The sequence below is a fragment of the Mobula birostris genome, chromosome 8 (assembly GCF_030028105.1).
Source record: "Mobula birostris isolate sMobBir1 chromosome 8, sMobBir1.hap1, whole genome shotgun sequence".
Lineage (NCBI taxonomy): Eukaryota > Metazoa > Chordata > Chondrichthyes > Myliobatiformes > Myliobatidae > Mobula > Mobula birostris.
Window position 1 is genome coordinate 146425777 of NC_092377.1, and position 12568 is coordinate 146438344.

Below are 12568 nucleotides of genomic sequence, written 5' to 3' on the forward strand. Positions count from 1 at the left end.
GGAACCCAGCGTGGTCTTCTGCTGGTTCGACGTGCTGTCCATTCAGAAATGTGCTTCTGCACACTACTGTTATAGCACATGGCTACTTGAGTTACTGTCACCTTCCTGTCAGCTTCAACCAATTTGGCCGTTCTCCATCGACTTCTCTCTTTAACAAGGTGCTTTTGCCCAAAACTGCTGCTCACTGGATGTTTTTTGTTTTTCCCCATTCTCTGTAAATTCCGTTGTCCATGAAATTGCCAGGAGATCAGCAACTTTGTGATACTCAAGTCGTCACTTTTTATTGTCATTTTGACCCTAACTGCTGGTACAGTACACAGTAAAAATGAGACAATGTTTTTCAGGACCATGGTGCTACATAAAACAATACAAAAACTATACTAAACTACGTAAAACAACACAAAAACTGCACTAGACTACAGACCTACCCAGGACTGCATTAAGTACACAGAAGTGCAGGCATTACAATAAGTAATAAACAAGACAATAGGCACAGCGGAGGGCAGTAGGTTGGTAGTCCGATGGCTTGGGGGGAAAACTGTTACATAAACAGCTGAATGGCAGCGTCCGGGATTCTGTCCGTTTCTGTACTCCCACCAAGTATTTCGTTGGAGTCGGATGTAGTCCAATTTAATATCCATTGGGGAGCAGAATGGACAGGAGAGCCAGCCCGCTAGGGCTTGCTTTTTTCCTGGCATGGACTCCTGCCCGCTCGCCTTGCTTCCGCTTCCTCGCACACCGCTTACGACGTCCCCACCTCCGGCCACCGGCATCAGGCGACCCCAATGACTGCAGGCCTGAGTGCCTCAGCAAGCGGAGGTCGTGCAATTTAACCAGCAGATCTTCATGAAGGTTTGTTTTTGGGTGATCTCTGTATTGTAGCAGTATCTGGTGATGGTAGATAGTCGGTCTGTTATCCATTGTCCAAAACCCTAATTGTGCCTTAAAATTAAATTTAAAAAACTAAATTAAAGTAGCACCAGATCTGAAAGGCCGCCTGCTGCACCCAATCAGACACCATCAATCATTAGAATCAGGTTTAATATCACCAGCATATGCCATGAAATTTGTTAATTTAGAAGCAGCAGTACAATGCAATACATAATAATATAGAAAAAATGTAAATTACAGTAAGTATATATGTATATTAATTAGTTAAATTAAAAATAGTGCAAAAACAGAAATATAAAAAAGTGAGGTAGTGTTCATAGATTCAATGTCCAATTAGGAATGGGATGGCCAAGGGGAAGAAGCTAAGCCTGAATTGCTGAGTGTGTGCCTTCAGGCTTCTGTACCTCCTACCTGATGGTAAGTGAGAAAAGGGCATTCCTAATGGTAACAATGACAAGAGGGCATGTCATGGGTGATGGGGGATCCTTAATAATGGATGTTGCCTTTCTGAGGCACCGCTCCTTGAAGATGTCTTGGATACTATGGAGGCCAGTACCCAAGATGGAGCTGACTAATTTGACAACTTTCCGTAGCTTCTTTCGATCCTGTGCAGTAGCGCCCCCTACCCCCCCATACCAGACAGTGATGCAACCTGTCAGAATGCTCTCCACAGTACACCTATAGAAGTTTGTGTGTCCTAATGAAACATAGCTGCTGTCATGCCTTCTTTACAGCTGCATCGATATGTTGGGACAAGATTAGATCCTCAGAAATATTGACACCCAGGAACTTTAAATTGCTCACTCTCTCCACTTTTGATCCCTCTGAGGATTGGTTCACGTTCCCTCGTCTTACTCCTCAGAAGTCCGCAATCAGCTCTTTGTTCTTCCGGACGATAAGGGCAAGGTTGTTGCTGCGACACCACTCAGCTAGCTGGTATATCTCACTCCTGTAGGCCCTCTCGTCTCCATCTGAGATTCTACTAAAAATGATTGTATCATCAGCAAATTTTATACCTGGCATTTGAGCTATACCTAGCCATACAGTCGTGGGTATAGAGAGAGTAGAGTGGTGGGTTAAGCACACTTCCCTGCGGTGTGCCAGTATTGATCATCAGTGAGGAGGAGATAGTACCAATCCACACAGATTGTGGTCTTCTGATGAGGAAGTCCAAGATCCAATTGCAGAGGAAGGTAGAGAGGCCCAAGTTCTATAGCTTTTTGATCAGGACCATGGGAATGATGGTGTTAAACTCTGAAGTATAGTCAACGACCAGCATCCTGACATAGCATTTACATTGTCCAGGTGATCTATGGATGTGTGACGAGCCATTGCAATTGTGTCCGCCGCACGCCTATTGTGGCGATAGGCAAATTACAGTGGGACCAGGTCCTTGCTGAGCGATGACCAACTTTCAAAACATTCACCGTCGATATGAGTGCAAATGGACTATAAAGATAGCTTACGCTACTCTTCTCGGGCACTGGTATAATTGTTGCCCTTTTGAAGCAAGTGGGAATTTCTGACCGTAACAGTGAGGTGTTGAAAACGTCCTTGAATACTCCCTCCAGTTGGTTGGCTGTTTATTCTTTTCCATAATACGACCTGGCCTCCTGAGTTCCTCCAGCCTTGGACTTGCAGCATCTGCAGATTTTCTCGTGTTTGTGACTCTAATCCTGGCAACATCTTCATAAATCTCCTCTGCACTCGTTCCAGCTTGCTGGCATATTTCCTAAATCACGGCGTCAAAACAGAACACAATGCTCCAAATGTGACCTCACCAAAGTCTATAACTGAATGAAAATAAGAACAATTGTAGATACCAGAGGTATGAGATAAAAACAGAAAATGCTGCAAACACTCAGCAAATTAGGCTACGTCTGTGAAAGGAGAAACAGAGGTAGGGGCTGATTAGACGGAAAGGCAGGAATGTTGGAGGAACTCTTTCAGCATCTGTGGAGGATCAACCATCCCAAATACTCCACAAAACCTATCTGACCCCTGAGTTCCCCCAGCTGTTTGCATTTTGCACCAGATCCTAGCATCTGTATCTCCGTGGCAATGGTGGCAGCTGATTGCTGGGCGTAGCCGATGCCTGCAGTTGATTGGAAGGAGACGCACAAGTCCTGTGAGATGATTGGACACGCTGGGGGAGCGCATAGAACTGATTGGTTGGAAAAGTAGCAAGCAATCTGTTGGACGAATTAAAATAAAACCTACAGATTTTAGCAAACTGAAATACAACGACAAACAGGAGAAAACATTCAATAAGAGGTAGCATTTGTAGGAGCTAATATTTTGCCCTTCATTCCACTGGATGACCGGCGGTTCTGCACTGAAATCCTATTGGTTGGGCGGTGAGTAATGCTGCCAACCGATTGGACAGGGTTGCCGAGCTCCGGCCGTTAGTCAATGACGGAGAGCGTCTGCGCCGAGTTTTTGACGTCAGTTGGAGCGCGACCGTCAGTGAAGGATTGAAGCGCGAGTAGCGAGAGGAAAATGAGCAAAGCGCACCCGCCCGAGTTGAAGAAGTGAGTCCGGGAGAGCGGGATCGAGAGGATACGGAGGGTAGGGAGGGAGGAAGTAATAGCTGGGGCCCTCGTTAAGTCTCTGCTCAGCTCAGCTCTAGCGTTCACTGGAGGCGCGGCACCCGCCTGTGGGGCATGAAGGCGGTTTGGGCTTGTAGGCCCATACATGTGGGGGCCCGCGGGTTGAGAGGGGGGGGGGTTACTCAGGGGCTTGTACGTCTCTCCATGTGAGCAGAACGGCTGGACAGGTCGAAGGATGGGAGGTGGGGAGGAAGGGAATTCCTTCAGGGTGGCCTGATGATGGTACCGCAGGCCTTGAATCTGCAGCTGGCAGCTCCCCAGTTTGCGCCGGTGCTTCTGATCCACATCCGCACCCTAGCAATAACTACCCTCCGCCGACCGGCTTCTTCCTGAGCGCCCCCCCCCCACTTCGTTATGGGCTCATCCCCTCAGCTCTCGGGAAAGAGAGTGGAGGAAATAAGCTTCAGAGCAGCTTAGCCCGTGCATTTGGGGTACACTCTCCAGTTATAGAAGCGGCGTGCACTCTGTAAGCACAGGCGTCAAATGGATCCGTCACCATTGAACAGAGAAAAGTAAATCATTATAAACAGTAAATGGCTCTGTATTTGCTGGAAATCTTGTGCAAAACAGACGAGTGCTAGAGGAACTTAGCAGGTCAGGCAGCATCTATGGAGGGAAATAGTTGACGTCACAGCTAAGACTCTTCATTAGAATAGATGAAGCAGATTATTTTTATTTATTACAGGTGCTGTTGGACCTACAAATTTTACATTTGGTTTCAGATTTTATTTTTGACTCGTAGCACTAGACATCATTTTAACTTCTAATCAAACTTCAAAGTATATACATGTTTCCATATACAACCCTCCCATTCATTTTCTGGTGGGCATACTCAACAAATCCATTAACCATAATAGAATCAATGGAAGTCTGGACAAAGAGTCTGCAAGAGACAACAAACTGCAAATACAGAAAGAAAGAAAATAATAATAAATTAACAATAAATATCAAGAACAAACAGGAGAAAATCTGTAGATGTTGGAAATCCAAGCAACACACAAAATGCTGGAGGAACTCAGGCAGTGTCTATAGAAAAGAGTAAACAATCAATGTTTCGGACCAAGAACCTTCATCAGAACAATGTAATTCAAATTCTGATGAAGGGTCTCGTCCTGAAACATCGTCTGTTTACACTTTCCCATAGATGCTGTCTGGCCTGCCGAGTCACTTCAGCATTTTGTTTTGTGTGATGGTTGAATAAATATCAATAACGTGAGATGAGGAGTACTTGAAAGTGAGTCCATTGATTGTTGGAACAGTTCAGTGATGCCGTAAGTTATCCCCACTGGTTCAAGAGCCTGATGGTCGAGGGGTAGTAACTGTTCCTAAACCTGGTGGTGTGAGTCCTAAGGTTCCTGTACCAACTTCCTGGTGGCAGCAGTGAAACAGTGCATGATCTAGGTGGTTGGGGTCCCTGATGATGAAAGCTGCTTTCCTGCAACAACACTGCATGTAGATGTGCTCAGTGGTAGGGAGGCCTTTATCAGTGAAGGGTTGGGCCATGTCCACTACTTTAAATCTGTTAAATGGTGCGTCAACAATCAAAGTTAAATTTGTTGTGTGCACAAAGTCCGCATATACAAAGTTGCTATAAATACTGGCCTGCAGTGGCAACACAGCACATAGCACAAAGCTGCAGTCACAAGAGAAGCACAAATTAAACAGTGTTTACAAGAATGAGTGCAAGTAGAATAAATAAAAAGTCCATTTTAATTCAAAATGGTCATGATAGTAATTTAGGATTTTGCCAGTTGGTTGAAGAGCTACATAGTTGAAGGGAAGTAGCTGTCCTTGGACGGTGGTGTGGGGTTTCAGGCGTCTGTAGCTTCAGCCTGATGGTGGCTGTGAGAAAATAGCACAGTGTGTGTAGTGGGGATCCTTGGATGTTGCCTTCTTAGAGGCAATGCAAGTAGACAGGCAATTGAAAACACAAAATAATCTGCAGATGCTGGGGTCAAAGCAACACTCACAACACGCTGGAGGAACTCAGCAGGTCGGGCAGTATCCGTGGAAAAGATCGGTTGACGTTTTGGGCCGGAACCCTTCGTTTGAGTCCTGACGAAGGGTTCCGGCCCGAAATGTCGACCGATCTTTTCCACGGATGCTGCCCGACCTGTTGAGTTCTTCCAGCGTGTTGTGAGACAGGCAATTGAGCTTCCTTTGTGAACATTTACATTAGAATTGAATGGCACACGTTTTCTTTAATATGTACAAATTTTGTACTATTTCCTTCCAATGTGTGTGTGTAACTGGAGATTCTTATGTTTTAGAGTCAACATTGATTTAAGGAGTCTTGAATTAATGCTGTACTGAGCTTGAGCATGTTATTAACCTCAACATCTCTGCTTTTCTAGGTTCATGGACAAGAAGTTGTCACGTGAGTTTTGAATTGCGTTTGCATGCAAGGAACTGTGAAGTGCCTCATGGAGGAGGATTATCATATACAAAACCGGAACTCTGTGTAGAGCAGTGCCTAACTGTCAAAACTGGGAAAATACGCAGTAAAGTCTGTTTTGAATAAGCCGTGCTAGATGAATTAATGTTGCCATTTTTTGTGGTAGATCAGGATTGAATGTTGAGCTACTGCAGGCTCGAATTGAATGCATCTGGAGTGGTGACATTTTTCAGAATGGGCATTTTGCATCCCACAAAATATTTTAAAATGCCTGAGCCTCTAGTAAAATTTTCTGCCTACCAAGTTGTCAGATAATTCAAATTTAATGTATATGATAATTAAGTAATCCTTTCAAATTAAAAATCCTGCAAATCTGTAAGGATATAACGACAAGAATTTGCATACATAGTTCATGTCACCCACTCTTGCACTGTGTTGGCAGTAAACTTGCTTCATTGTGTGCTCTGCGCCATGGTAACAAGTTAGATTGTTTTATTCTAGAGGGAAGGCTTGGATATCTGGACTTCTGTGAAGTCAGGAAGACGGTGATACTTTTTCTGTCCGTCTGTAAATGTTATTCTTGGTCCCTTTATTCTTTTGAAAATCTGCAAAATACTGTTCAGAAAGTGCTTTGCCTCATTCTTGATAAATTGAAATGGTGGGAAATGTGATCTGACTTTAGGATTGTTGTCTATTTGTTTCTTGTGGGGGCCTGCATTAGAAGCCCAACTACTGTCAGTGATTCATCCCACATCAGTTGAAGCTTACTACAAAAGTAAGAGTTTTTGATGCAGGTTTCAAAAAGCTTTTGTTCTGTTATTCAGTAAAGCTGAATGGTGGAAGGCACGTGCAAGGAATTCTACGTGGTTTTGACCCCTTCATGAATCTTGTGGTGGATGAGTCTGTGGAGATGGCACCCGGTGGCCAGCAGAATAACATTGGCATGGTGGTAAGTTACTTCGAATCATCGAAAAGTGCAGCACGGAAGCAAGCCCCTCGGACTATAACCCTCCCATTCATGTATCTATCCAAACTTCTCTTAAAACATTGACATCAAGCTCACATGCACCACTTGTGCTGCCAGCTCGTTCCACACTCAAGTGACACTTCGAGTGCAGAAGTTACCCCTCATGTTCCCTTGAAACATTTCACCTTTCACCCATGACCTCTAGTTGCAGTTCCACCCAACCTCAGTGGAAAAAGCATGCTTTCATTTACCCTGTTGATGCTCCTCATAATTCTGTACATCACTATCAAATCTCCCCTCAATTTTCTGTGTTCCAGGTAATAAAGTCCGAACCTAATCAATCTTTCCTTATGACTCGGGTCCTCCAGTCCCAGCAACATCCTTGTAAATTACCTCTGTACTCTTTCAACCTATGTACATCTTTCCAGTAGGTAGGTGACCAAAACTGCACACAATACTCAAATTAGGTCTCAACAACATCTTATACAACTTCAACATAATTCCCCTTGTCCTCACCTACCACCCCACCAGCCTCTGGGTCCAACATATAATTCTCCGTAACTTCCGCCACCTGTAACGGGATCCCACCACTAAGCACATCTTTCCCATCCCCCCCCCCCCCCAGTTTTCCGCAGGGATCACTCCCTACGTGACTCCCTTGTCCATTCGTTCCCCCCATCCCTCCCCACCAATCTCCCTCCTGGCACTTATCCTTGTAAGCGGAACAACTGCTACACATGCCCTTACACTTCCTCCCTCACCACCACTCAGGGCCCCAGACAGTCCTTCCAGGTGAGACGACACTTACCAGTGAGTCAGCTGGGGTGATATACTGCATCCAGTGCTCCCAATCTGGCCTTCTATATATTGGCGCAACCCAACGCAGACTGGGAGATCGTTTCACTGAACACCTACGCTCTGTCCGCCAGAGAAAGCAGGATATCTCAGTGGCCACACATTTTAATTCCACGTCCCATTCCCATTCTGATATGTCTATCCACGGCCTCCTCTACTGTAAAGATGAAGCCACACTCAGGTTGGAGGAACAACACCTTATATTCCATCTGGGTAGCCTCCAACCTGATGGCATGAACATTGACTTCTCTAACTTCCGCTAATGCACCACCTCCCCCTCATACCCCATCCGTTATCTATTTATATACACACATTCTTTTTCTCCCTCTGTCCCTCTGACTATACCCCTTGCCCATCCTCTGGGTTTTCCCCCCCTCCCCCTTTTCTTTTTCCCTAGGCCTCCTGTCCCATGATCCTCTCATATCCCTTTTTCCAATCAACTGTCCAGCTCTTGGCTCCATCCCTCCCCCTCCTGTCTTCTCCTATCATTTTGGATCTCCCCCTCCCCCTCCCACTTTCAAATCTCTTACTAGCTCTTCTTTCAGTTCGTCCTGACGAAGGGTCTTGGCTCGAAACGTCGACTGTACCTCTTCCTAGAGATGCTGCCTGGCCTGCTGCATTCACCAGCAATTTTGATGTGTGTTGCATAATATCCCATTGCCTGTACTCAATACTTCGATTTATGAATGCCAATATGCCAGAAGATTTCTGTACAACCCTATCTATCTACACTTACAATGAATTATATACCTGTATTCCCAGGTCCCTTTGTTCTGCTGCATTCCTCAGTGCCCTACCGTTCACTATATAAGACCTACCCTGTTTGGTCCTAACTATATGTAACACGTTTTACTTGACTGCCTTAAATTTCCTCTGCCTATTTTTCCAGCTGGTCCAGATCCTGCTGCAAGCTCTGATAGTCTTCCTCACTGTCTACTGTACTCCCAATCTTGGTCTCATCGGCAAATTTGCTGATCCAGTTAACCACATTATCATCCAGACCATTGATATAGGTGACAAACAATAGATCTTGCACCGTTCCCTGTGTCATTCCACTAGTCACAGGCCTCCAGTCAGAGGGAACCACCTACTACTACTCTCTGGCTTCTCACATAGAGCTAATGTCTCATCCAGTTTTCTACTTTGTCTTGAATGTCGAGTGTCTGAACCTTCTTGAGCAACCTCCCATGCGGGACCTCATCAAACGCCTTGCTAAAGTCCATGCAGGCAACATCCACTGCCTTGTCGTCATCAACTTTCCGCGTAATTTCCATGCCAAACTCTACATGATTGTTTAGACACAACCTACCACACACAAAGCCAAGCTGACTATCCCTAATCAGTCCCTGTCTGTCCAAATACTCATGTATCCGGTCCCTTAGAATACCTTCTGGTGACTTTCCCACTGCTGACTGCAGGCTCACCAGCCGACAATTTCCTGGTTTACTCGTCGAGCCTTTCCTAAACAGTGGAACAACATTAGCTATCTTTCAGTCCTCTGGTACCTCACCTGTTGCTAAGGATAATTTAAATGTCTCTGACAGAGCCCCTGCAATTTCTGCACTTGCTTCCCACAGGGTCTGAGGGAGCCCCTTGTCAGATCTTGGGAATTTATCTACCCTAATTTGCCTCAAGATAGCAAACACTTCCTCCTCTGTAATCTGTACAGGATCCATGACCCTGGTGCTGCTTTGCCTCACTTCTATAGACTCTGTGTCCATCTCCAGAGTAAATACAGATGCAAGAAGTCCATTGAAGGTCTCTCCCACCTCTTGGCTCCATACATGGATTAACATTCTGATCTTCTAAAGGATCAATTTTGTCTCTGCAATCCTTTTGCTCTTAACTAGCTGTAGAATCCCTTAGGATTCTCCTTCACCATGTCAGCTAGATCAACCTCAAGCCTTCTTTTAGCCCCCCCCCCCCCCGATTTCTTTCTCAAGTGTTCTCTTACATTTCTTATACTCCATAAGTACCTCATTTGTTCCTCCCTGCCTATACTTGAGAACTTATCACAGTGAATTAAGCTTCATCTTAAGCTAATTAGTCATTGAGACAGTTCTGTACTCTATTCTGACCATCCCTTACTTGCAAGTTGAAGTTGTAGAGAAGTTTTTAAACAACTGGGAATGAAAGCCAATGTCACTTTAAATGAAAATCTGGGCTTTAACTGAAATAAGTGAATATGTTGTCATGCTCTTATCTCAATAAGGGTGTAACATTTTGTAACTCTAATGACCAAAACTGTGCATTTAGAACATTTGTGATACTAATATCAGCAGTTCTTGGTAGTTCCAGGGTCAGAGGGCACAGCCTCACAATAAAAGGACATCCATTTAGAACAGAGATGAGAAGGAATTTCTTCAGCCAGAGGGTGGTGAATCTGTGGAATTTATTACCATGGGCTATGGAGGCGAAGGCATTGAGTATATTTCAAGCGGAGGTTGATAGGTTCTTGGTTAGTCAGGGTGTGAAAGATTATGGAGAAAAGGCAGGAGGATGGGTTTGAGAGGAATAATTAATTAGCCATGATGGAATGACCTAATTCTGCTCCTATGTCTTATGGTCTTATGATATGAGGTAAATTTTTGACAAAGTCGATTGAGACTCCACTTGGCACCAATGTTTCTGCTAGGAAGTGGTAGTATTGATTGCCACTTTACTAGATGCTTTGCTGTCTGCTAATTGGAAGTTCTCCTCAGACAGAGAAAAATCTTTGGCTGTATCTGTTGGAAGTTCATAAAATTATGAGAGTTGTAGAGCAAGCAGCCAGTATCTTTTCCTGGGTCAAAATGTCTAATACTAGATGGCATCCTTTTAATTTAGAGGGGGGAATTCCAGAGGAGATGTGCAGGACCAATTATTTCATAAAGTTCTTATTGATGCCTGAAATGCACTGCCATGGTTGGTGGGGGAGCTAGAAACAATAAAGGTATTTGAGTTTCTCAGGTAGGCGCATGAATGCTGGGATATGGGCCATGAGCAAGCAGGAGGAATTGGTTTAATTAAGCATCTTTAGCTAAATTACCTTTGGCACGATGTCATTGGCTGTACTGTTCTAGGTTGTATACTATATCTGCTATAATGAAATGTTTATGTTGGGTCTGTTTATTTTTTATTGTAGATTTTTGTAACTCACTTTAACGTGAACTAATACTGCTTTGCAAAAGAAGAATATTATCAAATGATAGCTTTTCTGTTTTGAAATAACTTGTGATATCAAAAGCATATTTCCCACCTTTCTCGTTTAATACAAGTGTGTCTGTGGTCAGAGTAATGAAATTGTCTTTCAGCGTTCCCATATACCTGTGATGCAGATGCATTTCCAGTCTGAGGCTCTCTGTAACATGATTAGCAAATCTGACCCAAAATATTTTGATCAGGAGTCCAGCATCCTTCTTCCACAGTGCACCTTCCAGCAGTAACTTGAGTCTATCCTTCCAGTGAGTTTTAACTTTTGTCTTTAAATTCTCTTCATTAGGTGATTAGAGGAAACAGCATTATCATGCTAGAAGCTTTAGAAAGAGTGTAGTGAAGACATCACCATTTCTGAATTAGCGGAAACGACACTCTACAAAGATGGCTTCGAACATGCACTTGAAGCATTGAATTTTTCTTGTCATGTGATGGAAAGGCACCTGCAGTTAACTTTATAAAGGCACAATGATCAGGATTCACTTTTGTGAACAGTTTGGAATTTGTACTTTGACAAGTAGCTAAAGAATATTAAATAAGTGTTTTTGTATGAAAAGGATTGGATCAGTTGCTTTCATCTCCATTGTTTTCATGTATATTAATCTCAGATGAATCCCAAATAATCTGCCAGTTGCTGGTGACTTCGTTTCATTGTCCTCTGGTAAATAATCCTTGTGTGACAATAATCGGAACTACTTACTTTCAGAACTCCTCTCTCAACCCAAGGATAAAACTGTTGACATTGGGGCCTAATGCAAAGAATCAGTATTTGCTATGATGTTGCCCTAATCGTAACCACAGAACCAGAATGGAAGTGAAGATCTGCCCGGAAAAGTGTGGTGCTATGACCTTACCAACATCTCCAGTGAATAGCACAAGGTTCAACTCTCAATGAGCAGCTGCGTGGAATCTAAAAGTCTGTACTCTTGAGTGCATGGCACAGTAGCGTAGCAGTTGGCACGACGCTTTACAGTCCAGGTGACCCAAGTTCAATTCCCTTTACTGCCTGTAAGGAGTTCGTAAGTTCTGGTGGGTGACGTGGGATTCCTCCAGGTGCTCCACATTCCTCCCATAGTCCAAAGATGTACCAGTTGGCAGGTTAATTGCTCATTGTAAATTGTCCCATGATTAGGCTATGGTTAAATTGGGGGATTGCTGGGCGGTATGGCTTGAAGGGCCTAAAGGGCCTATTCCACTCTTTATCTCAATAAATAAAAAAAAAATTAGACCATAGGAGCAAAATTTGGCATTTGGTCCAAGTTTGCTTTGCCATTCCATCATGGCTGATCTATTACCCTTCTCAACCCTGTTATTCTGTCTTCTCCCCATAATCTTTAACAGCCTTACTAATCAATAACCTATTAACCTACACTTTAAATATACCCACTAATGTCCTCCATGGATTCATCACCCTCGGGCTAAAGAGATTACTCCTCAACTCTTTTCTAAAGGGAAATCCTTGTATTCTGAATCTGTTCCATTCAGTTCTGGCCCACTCCCCATAGCACTTTCATTCCCAGGATCTTTCTTGTGAACCTCTAGACATCCAATGCTAACACATCCCTTCTTAGATAAGGGGCCCAAAAATTGCATTTCTGACTCTGTAAACTGTTGCTGTTGAATCCATTCCTGGGGACATAGAAACTCAAGAGGCTG

General features: G+C 43.9%; 1 protein-coding gene across 1 annotated transcript; it reads left to right on the top strand.

Moving 5' to 3' along the window:
* Positions 1 to 3339: 3339 nt before the first annotated feature.
* On the top strand, positions 3340 to 11468 carry snrpg (small nuclear ribonucleoprotein polypeptide G). The gene is made up of 4 exons (XM_072266499.1): positions 3340 to 3422; positions 5855 to 5877; positions 6720 to 6844; positions 11199 to 11468. Exons 1-4 carry the CDS (start codon positions 3391 to 3393, stop codon positions 11247 to 11249), a joined length of 231 nt encoding a protein of 76 aa, XP_072122600.1. The 5' UTR covers positions 3340 to 3390; the 3' UTR covers positions 11250 to 11468.
* Positions 11469 to 12568: the final 1100 nt, after the last annotated feature.

Bases quoted from the DNA above. Each gene is read 5' to 3' on its own strand.
- snrpg (XM_072266499.1), top strand. From the start codon at position 3,391: ATGAGCAAAGCGCACCCGCCCGAGTTGAAGAA. The intron at 3,423-5,854 runs GTGAGTCCGGGA...CTGCTTTTCTAG, and splicing joins CACCCGCCCGAGTTGAAGAA to GTTCATGGACAAGAAGTTGT. The intron at 5,878-6,719 runs GTGAGTTTTGAA...TCTGTTATTCAG, and splicing joins CATGGACAAGAAGTTGTCAC to TAAAGCTGAATGGTGGAAGG.